The following is a 10,003-nucleotide window of genomic DNA, read 5'->3' as shown; positions in this document are numbered from 1 at the left end:
TTGACCAAAATGTCTAATGATAAATGGAATAGTACCTGTTTTATTTAGTCTGAAAGCTGAATTTATTTCACAAGTCATTCAAAGCTCATTTTAGTAGAGTTGGCTTGTGCCAACTTTACTGAGTTTGTCCTGTCCTAGTCAATTGGTAAGTCATGAGCAGTAATACTGCTTTGATTTTTCCTTTACACTGTGGAACATGAAAGTGAACATTGATTTAATGTCAAACTGTGTAGGGAAATCAAAGCCACATTACTACCCACAGTTTTAACATATGACTGTACAATATATATTTGGAACAGCTCATCTTTTTATTTAAATTGAGATCACTTTATTGAACACAACTAGTTAATCTCTCTTTCTCTCTCTCTCTCTATCCCCAGAAAAATGAGTGGTGGGTTAGCACCAAGTAAAAGCACAGTGTATGTGTCCAACTTGCCCTTCTCTCTGACCAACAACGACTTATACAGGGTAAGCACATCTGCGTGTAAAAGAAGTTGCATTATTTAGATTAATATGCAGCCATTATGTAAAATGCATCATCTGTGTCGTGTATATTTTAAACTTTTGTGAACTGTCATTTTGTTACAGTGTTTGATTTAACAACAGACTGCTAAACCTATATATAATGCTCTTTGTTTCAGATTTTTTCCAAGTATGGGAAAGTTGTTAAGTAAGTATAAACATAGCCTGGCATGTTGTTTTTCTTCAAGTTGGTCTCCAATACTTAGTGCTTTTTCTTTCTTTATGTACTTTGTACACTTAAAATTTATTTTAAGCATGAAGTAGAGAACTGTATTGAATCTTTTTTTCCATATTTAATCCAGTATAAATTTAATTGCACTCTTGTAACAGTTGGGAGTTTCTTGCAGTCACACTCATGATATAAGTATACATCAGAGACTAATAGTGCTCTGAAAGTCGATTCTCTGGAGCAAGCAGGATATTGTTATGTACTAGGATGCCTCTCACTGAAGTGCTTTAAATAAGACTCTTACTTTACTAACCTTCCTCCTCACAAGTGTGGACTCTATATGACTTTAGACAGTTTTGAAATGAGTAGACACTTCTAAATACTAGCCCCGGGCCAGTGATGAGGCATTTAAAAATAAGATTGTTGATCTCACTAGGATCATAGCAAAATGCAACCAGCTGGTATTAGCTCTTAGTCTCAAAATAGATTCTGAGACATTGAAGAAAGAGAATTGTAGCTTCAAGGCTCCAGCCCCTTCTCGGGAAGATAAACTTACCAATACTTTAAAATGTAAACCATAATAAAATACATCTTCAGTATATCTTCACAATCAGTAGGAAATGCCCATCAAACCACAGGCAATAGAAAAAATAACTTCTAATACATTTAAAGTCAGTGGGAAACCTTAACTGGGTATGCTTAGTATAAAAAAGGAGCCCATTTCATCTTTCTCTCATTTCAAAACGGAGGTTCCTGCTTCATCTCGGGACATAAGCAGACACTCATCTGTCTCTCTTTGTCACTTCAAGATTATAAAGTCCCAAGCAGTCCTTTTTCCTTAGGAAAAAAATTAGAAAAATTAAAGGGGTGAAAATGGCACAGACTGAACCAGGGACAAAATAAGTAAGAAGCCCAGTAGAGCATGTGTTGGCCACTTCTCCTATTTGTATCTTTTCTGTTCAACACCAAGATGACTGATCTGACAAGTGGCAGCCTTAAGTTGAAAGCTCACCATTCAGAAAGGGGTTCCATAAACTGTTAAGCCCAAATAGTAATTAGTCTTCAAGTTTTATTATTCAATGTGATTCAATTCAAGCTTTATAATTCAATTTTTTTACACCACAAGAGTGCTTTTCATTGTCAGGCCCAGTCAGAGAAAATCTGTATGCTTTTTATATCTGCTATTAGAAGCAGATCCACATTTTATCTGTACCTCTCCTTAAAAAGTGTTTGTTCTCTTTAGTGTTTTGCTGCTCACTGCTATGTTCCCTCTAAGCTGCGTGGCTGCACGGCTGCCCAGGAGTCAATCAAGTGCCATGCACTTGATTAGCAGAGCTGCACACATAGAATATCAGGGTTGGAAGGGACCTCAGGAGGTCTTCTAGTCCAACCCCCTGTTCAAAGCAGGACCAATCCCCAACTAAATCATCCCAGCCAGGGCTTTGTCAAGCCTGACCTTAAAAACCTCTAAGGAAGGAGATTCCACCACCTCCCTAGGTAACCCATTCCAGTGCTTCACCACCCTCCTAGTGAAAAAGTTTTTCCTAATATCCAACCTAAACCTCCCCAACTGCAACTTGAGACCATTACTCCTTGTTCTGTCATCAGGTACCACTGAGAACAGTCTAGATCCATCCTCTTTGGAACCCCCTTTCAGGTAGTTGAAAGCAGCTATCAAATCTCCCCTCATTCTTCTCTTCTGCAGACTAAACAATCCCAGTTCCCTCAGCCTCTCCTCATGAGTCATGTGCTCCAGCCCCCTAATCATTTTTGTTACCCTCTGCTGGACTCTTTCCAATTTTTCCACATCCTTCTTGTAGTGTGGGGCCCAAAACTGGACACAGTACTCCAGATGAGGCCTCACCAATGTCGAATAGAGGGGAACGATCACGTCCCTCGATCTGCTGGCAATGCCCCTACTTATACAGCCCAAAATGCCATTAGTCTTCTTGGCAACAAGGGCACACTGTTGACTCATATCCAGCTTCTCGTCCACTGTAACCCCTAGGTCCTTTTCTGCAGAACTGCTTCCTAGCCATTCAGTCCCTAGTCTGCAACAGTGCATGGGATTCTTCCGTCCTAAGTGCAGGACTCTGCACTTGTCCTTTTGAACCTCATCAGGTTTCTTTTGGCCCAATCCTCTAATTTGTCTAGGTCCCTCTGTATCCTATCCCTACCCTCCAGCGTATCTACCACTCCTCCCAGTTTAGTGTCATCTGCAAACTTGCTGAGAGTGCAGTCCATGCCATCCTCCAGATCATTAATGAAGATATTGAACAAAACCAGCCCCAGGACCGACCCCGGGGGCACGCCACTTGAAACCGGCTGCCAACTAGACATGGAGCCGTTGATCACTACCCGTTGAGCCCGATGATCTAGCCAGCTTTCTATCCACCTTATAGTCCATTCATCCAGCCCATACATCTGGTGATGTGTGTTCAAATTTCCTTCCCCCCGCTTCTCTGCAGCTGTGTTGCTCCTGCCCTCTGCCTTGGAGCCGCTGGCCAGCCGCCCCTGGGACCCTCCTGCTTCCTTTGCAGAGCGGAGGGTAGGGGAGGGCACTGATGTCAGGGTGTCCTCCTCCCCCCTGCCCATGTACCCCATCTCTGCAGAATGGGGGACAGGGTTCAGGAGCAGGACAGAGCTGCTGGCAGGTGCTACAGTCTGAATGAGCTTTCTGGTGATTGCCTCTCTGCTTAAAGAGACAGTGCACGGTCTGTCATACACTTCCCCAGCAGCCAGCACACAGACACTGTCTCTGTGTCTCTCACATACAGGTACATACACATACACTCTGTCTCTGAATCACACACACTCACACTGTCACACACAGTGTCTCTCTCACTCTCACTCTGACTCACTCTCTCACACACACACACACACCTCCCAACACACACTTATAGTGGTGGTGGTGGTGTGTTTTACCTCTTGGTACTTCCTGCAATGCACATATATTCTCTGTAATTTTATTCTTTCAAAGTGCTGTTATTTTCATTTTTTTGACTGCTATGCATCTCATAATTTTATTTCTCTCTCATGCTTAAATTTAATTTTTTGACTAGTGAGTTCTAAAATGCCTAACCTGTCCTGGTTGGAGTAATTATCCCTATGGTAACTTTTTAAAAATATATATTATATCTAGGTTTTGTTTCTACTGGTGGTGCACATCCGCACATTACCTCGATATGGGCGCACATAACAAAATTCATTCCATACATGGATGGATAAAATTACAGGGAACATTGGCTCGTATAACTAACAATTATATTTAATATAAAGCTGATACTTGTGGGTATTTATAAGTAATGAAAAATGGCTTGATAGGATTTTTCCCCTATCAGTAACTTTGTTATATGTTTATTTTCAGAGTTACTATTATGAAGGACAAAGACACCAGGAAGAGTAAAGGAGTTGCATTTATTTTGTTTTTGGATAAAGAATCTGCACAAAACTGTTCTCGGGCGCTTAACAACAAACAAGTAAGCTACAGAAAAATGCCATGGCAAAAGAGGGGGAGAGTTCAGATTTCTCAAATGTGGACTCAGGTTTTTTTCCTTTTGGTTTAGTTATTTGGAAGAGTGATAAAAGCAAGTATTGCTATTGACAATGGAAGAGCAGCGGAATTCATCCGTAGACGTAACTACTTCGATAAATCTAAATGTTATGAATGTGGGGTGAGTAAATTACACAATGGATCTAAAACAAATGTTTCCATCTTTGTTCTTGGTTTATGTTGTCACTAGTCTTGCCCCACATACATCACATCATTCCTTGTGGTAGCATCATGAAGCTCACATCAATATTTTCTCCACTTCAGCAATGATTCTAGCCTGGACTTCTCTGGGTATTTGGGGTCTTCTAGAAATATGACTACCTGGTAACTATAAACATATGTGCAATCAGCACTGTAATATTAAAATCAATACATCTAATGCTGTATTACAAACAAAAGTATCTATTTTTTGTTTTATAACAACTGTTCTTTCTTCTACACCTCTGAAACTTCTTGATGCATTTGGAGAGGAGAAATGTAAATTATACCAACAAGCCTGTGTAGCCTTTATTTTAAACTGAATGAATTGATAGTTCTGTGGTAAATTGCAGTGAGACCAGCTCCTGTTGCTACAGTTTAAAGATAAATAGGATGGAGATGTGGAGGCTCTAGGAACACACAAAGGATGAGGACCGTAGCCACAAACATAGTTACAAGTAAAAATTATAAGTTACACTCACATACCCATTTACTCAATCTGAGAGTACATGTACTGGGCCAATGCCATATCCATACTCACGTACCCAAAGATTTCATAGAGTAGGGTAGATCTCTCAACAGGTGGTCATAGAGACAGGGGTGGTTCCTGCTTGGGACATCTCAGTGAAGTCTTCCATGGGTCTTCCTCCCTTGGGGTCTTCCCTCTTGTACCCAATCCCAATTTTATATTGTTGTTCTGACCACATCTAACACCTTATGCATATACATGAAGGTTTCAACCCTCTTTTCTTTATCTGTATTTTCACACACCATGAATATTGGGGTGCCTTGTTTTTCATTGGTTGTTGTCTTTCTTCATCTTATTCTCATTAGCATCTATGCACAATGTGTCCTGCAGTCAAAGCAGGACATCCCCTGATGTTCTAATCAGGCATCTTGCAGTCTATACAGCTACATTATAACATATTGCCTGTAACATCACTTATTGGCCCCTTCTTTCCAGTCATCTTGTAACCTTACTGGCATAAGGTTATTCTTCGGTTACTCATTCATGTCAAGCATTTGATAGCCTACAGCCTAGTATGGCTAAGCTAAACTCTTACGGGCCTCAGCCTGTAGGCTTTGCATTCGAGCCATGCTTTACTTATGTACCTACCTCCTATACACTCATCACTCCTAAATACTCATCAAGCATATACTTCTATAATCCTACAATTTAAATCTATTTAGCGCACATTGATTATATATGAAATAGCATATGAGTTCACCATAACACCAAATAACACAATGATAGATGGATGATAAAATGAACTAATTGGATGCAAGTATGCGAGGGAGAGGATCATTTTATATATATATATATATATATATATATATATATAACACCTATTTTCTATGAATTTAGATACATCTAAGCAAATTCCATACTTCAGATTAAGATAAGATTTTAAACTGAGTTTTGGATCATTTTAATATGAATAATATTAATAATAGTTATTTAAATACCCATTCTTACCATCTTAAAACCAGAAATGTCATTGCTATCATGATTCTCTGACCTCAGATACTGAGGACCATGTGTGATCTTGAGTATAGGTTACTTGCTAGTGTATTCAACTTTTACAACAGCCAAATAAAAATGTGGTGTTTTCCTTTATAGGTGATTCCAAAGCATAACTTGTGACTAGCGTACAGTATCATGCTAACTTTTCCCATTTCCAGGGTAAATCTGCAAGTAAGGGTTTATTTTATTTGCATTCTACATACCAGTGCAACATTCCTCTTCTTTTATTAAAACTGCTGCCATTTTGAATTGTTTAATGTTAATTTTCCTAAGGATATACTTAGTGCCATGTTTTTAATTGCTTCTATTAACCTATGTTTCTTTTTCTCTAAGGAAACAGGACACTTATCTTATGCTTGTCCTAAAAATATGCTAGGAGAACGTGAGCCTCCAAAAAAGAAAGAAAAGAAGAAAAGGAAGAAAATAGTTGAACCGGAAGAAGAACTGTATGGGCACCTACATTTAAATATCCACGCTCTTTACTCTTATTGTACTGTGTTTTTAAAATGAAGTGCATCTATTTTATATTTTTACTTTTTACACTATTTAGTGAGGAAGAGGAAGAAAGTGAAGATGAGGGTGAAGATCCTGCCCTGGATAGCCTCAGCCAGGCCATAGCTTTTCAGGTACTAAATTGAATTACAGTATGTATCTTTGTTTCTAAATAATTTTTAAAGCAACTTCAAATAAAAATTACAAGCATCTAGACTATATAACAGACACACATCTATACAGCAACCCTCCCTTCTGTGGTATTCTGGAAAGTCATCCTCACCATTTTCTAATCTGTCCAAAACATGGTGAATATTGTCTTTTTTAATGCTGCAACCATGTCCAGCCCTTCCTAAAATCACTCCACTAGTTTGCTGTTGCCACCCATGTCAGATCCAAACTCTTCATTCTTACCTTCAAGATTCTTCACAACTTTAGCTGTCTATCTTGATGTTGTCACTTCTGCTCCCCCAACCCCTCTTGACTCCTGACATCATATTTGCTTAGCTCAATCTGGATGCCTCTCAAAAAGCCCTTTTTCAAGACTCACTTATCAGTGTAACTTTATAGGATTTTAAAAAAATCTAATCCATCATGACACATATGATAGACTCTCAGATTTTTTTTATTTAAGTTTATTCTGCTATCGGGTTTTGTTTCATTATAGAGCCTGCCATGAAATTTGGATCTGTGTTCAGATTAAAAAACACATACACAAGTTCAGGGAGGCTCAGCCTTATAATTATTTATTATTATTATGGTAATTCATAGATCTTAAGACCCGAAGGGACCATTAGATCATCTAGTCTGAGGTACATAAAATCCCCCACCATCCACCTCCCCAAAAAATTCCTTCACTAATGGAAAATAGAAGTCGAGAATGTAAACGCTAAAAAGTCAGTAAATACTTCATGTACTTCAGTACCCATGTGAGGTATGTATAATAATTGGAGTGAGGGACTGGTCCCACTAAAATCAGAACCAGCCAAACCTTCAGCCTTTACTTGAACAAAAGAACTTTTATTTTGGGTATGGACTGGTTCGTTCATTCTTTCAATGACTAAATCTCAGTTCCTTGTTGTTTCCAAGGCTTCTCTACTAATGTCAACCCACAATACAAAGTATACTTGGCTTCAAAGGGTTTCCAACATATACTGTAGTCTTAAGGCTCATCTATATTTGCAAGTAGGTCAGTTCCTTACAGTGGTTGTTGGCAGTGGGTCTTCCTGCACTGGTGCTGAAGACTGTTTACCCACTAGCATACAAGGGACAGCATTGTTTTCAGCATCATTTCAGAATTCATTCTGCCTCAGGTAATCAGTCCATTTAAGAATGCTAATGAGCCCTAAAATTATTTTTGTTTAATTGTTATTCCAAAAGAGTCTAATACACACACATTAAATATTACACCAAATAATATTTGCATTACTGCATTTAATGTATTGCATAGTACCTATTACTTTTTATCAAAATAATAGCTCATATTTTCCATTTTTGCAATTGCATTGTAGCAAGCCAAAATTGAAGAAGAGCAGCAAAGATGGAAACAGACTGCAGGGGAACCTTCAACGTCTGACGATTCGAGAAGACCACGGATTAAAAAAAGTGCATATTTCAGTGATGAGGAAGAATTTAGTGACTGATTTATATATACATAGAGAGAGAGTGTACATTTGTACAGTATTACAAAGCTGTCTGTAATATAGCTTTGTTTTAGAGCTAAAGAAAGTTGCTGCTAAAACTTATGCTATTATAAATTAAACAAAAATACTAATATCTAATGATACTTCTAATACAATGTCTGGTTTCAAATATCATGTTTCTGAATTTTTAATTTGAGTTTAGCATCCTGAGTTAGACCTGGATCCTTCAGCATGTAACATTGAGGCCTTAATGTTTCAGCCCTGGGTAGAGGGACAAACCCAAGGCTTGTTCACCACTTAAGTTCTGTTTGCAAGTGGAGCTTGCTTTGGTCCCTCCTCATGGGGCTGAATTTCACCCTTAGTGACCATTATTCTAAAATGTAGGCTGTTATAATAGGATAACTGCAAAATAGAATCTAAATTGCCAACTGCTATGTTATAACTTTAGTCAGTGTTTGTGAAACAATTTAGCAAGTTGCTGTTATTTAAGAGGAACATTAAAAGGCTTTATTCTGTTTTTGTTCTGGATCTATGTACAGTTTTGGTAATTAATCATTGCTTATCATAAACCTACTATTGAAAATACAATCTTTCTGGGAATCACAAAAGTTAAGTGAGATGTGGTGTTTAGGAATGTTGTTTACTGAAAATCTCCATGAGAATTTTTTAAAGATTGCTGGCAATTTTATTTTAATGCATTAGAGGAATACATGTATTTTTAATGAATATGCTTTCTTTTTTTAAATAAATATTTGAAGACTCTCAGTGGGATGGAGGGCTTGCTGCTGCACTCTTATTCAAGTGTAGAGACATAGTGTGAATTAATTACTAATTGTTTACAATGTCAGATCAAGGCTAGGTGACAGTGCATGTGTTTCATGCTAGCAGTTCTCTATCTTGGTATTTATATTGTCCTCATCATTATGATACCAGAATGCTAATAATATATTGTGCTTTTTTAGAGCTTTATGTTCAAAGCACTTTACAAACACCAAGTAACTTTTACAATATATCTGGTAGGTAGGTAGGTAAGTATTATCCCCAATTTACAGATGTGGAAACTGAATAGAGAGATAAAGTCCTTTGCCAAAGGCTACAAAGCAAGCCAGTGACAGAGCTTGAATTAGATATTGGGACTTCTGTCTTGCTGCTGTAATTCCTTCATACTACATTTCCTTGAAGGTATTTCATTAGTGAAAACTCTTCCCAGTTTAGTCTGTTGTCACTGCACTATGTATACTTACTTTCTAGTACATATACAGAGCAAATTGATTGGCACCTTTTTAAGAATCAAAACATATACTGGTGGTTCATAAAGTGTACTGAGGGTTCGTCAAACTTGTTTTGTCATGCAGCTCTAGTGACTTTTGCAATAAGCTTGTACACTCACCTGTCATCTTCCCTCCACCCCCATTCTGTTGATGACTTTGGATTCAGACACTTAGTGTACCTGCAGGAGATAATCAATCTGGAAGGGCTTTCTGTCTGTCTGTCCACACACATCACCTGCTCCTTCAACATCACCAGGGTCTTAGTCATCCATTTTTAACAGTGTTGCAAAAATACAGCTTTCATTCTTACATGCCTGGAGAAGAGACCAACTGACCACTACAGCTCCTGCTGTGCCTGAGGATTGTAACAAACCAAAATTGTTCTCTTCTTCCAAAGGCTGCAGAAGGCAAATCTGGATCTCCCTGGGCATAGCTCCTTCTTTAAAATCTCAATCTTAAATTTTAATTAAAGCTCAAATATGTACTTTTAACTATATCTTTTCTGGTGCTATTTTGAATTGCGCTAAGAGATAAAATAATGAGTTTGCTGGCTTCCCCTTTTCCCACCTGCACAAAGGTTTAGAAAATGGCAGTGACAGGAGAAAGTAAGAGAAGAAAGATACACACTGT

General features: G+C 38.2%; 1 protein-coding gene across 2 annotated transcripts; it reads left to right on the top strand.

Annotated features, from left to right (window-relative positions):
* Nucleotides 1-380: 380 nt before the first annotated feature.
* ZCRB1 (zinc finger CCHC-type and RNA binding motif containing 1) lies at nt 381-8,864 on the top strand. 2 transcript variants are annotated; one of them, XM_026648753.2, is made up of 7 exons: nt 385-468; nt 642-670; nt 4,059-4,170; nt 4,258-4,365; nt 6,301-6,413; nt 6,518-6,593; nt 7,971-8,864. In XM_026648753.2, exons 1-7 carry the CDS (start codon nt 385-387, stop codon nt 8,100-8,102), a joined length of 654 nt encoding a protein of 217 aa, XP_026504538.1. In that variant the 3' UTR covers nt 8,103-8,864. The 2 variants fall into 2 exon arrangements, with proteins under 2 accessions (XP_024056903.1, XP_026504538.1); XM_024201135.1 differs by lacking the exon at nt 642-670 and having other exon boundaries at nt 381-468.
* Nucleotides 8,865-10,003: the final 1,139 nt, after the last annotated feature.

Source organism: Terrapene carolina, unplaced genomic scaffold (genome assembly GCF_002925995.2).
Source record: "Terrapene carolina triunguis isolate 2854851 unplaced genomic scaffold, T_m_triunguis-2.0 Scaffold68, whole genome shotgun sequence".
In the NCBI taxonomy this organism is placed as follows: domain Eukaryota; kingdom Metazoa; phylum Chordata; order Testudines; family Emydidae; genus Terrapene; species Terrapene triunguis.
Note: the sequence above shows the minus strand (reverse complement) of the source record. Positions and strands in the feature narration are given on the sequence as shown.

Bases quoted from the DNA above. Each gene is read 5' to 3' on its own strand.
- ZCRB1 (XM_026648753.2), top strand. From the start codon at position 385: ATGAGTGGTGGGTTAGCACCAAGTAAAAGCACAGTGTATGTGTCCAAC. The intron at 469-641 runs GTAAGCACATCT...TCTTTGTTTCAG, and splicing joins CCAACAACGACTTATACAGG to ATTTTTTCCAAGTATGGGAA. The intron at 4,366-6,300 runs GTGAGTAAATTA...TTTTTCTCTAAG, and splicing joins CTAAATGTTATGAATGTGGG to GAAACAGGACACTTATCTTA.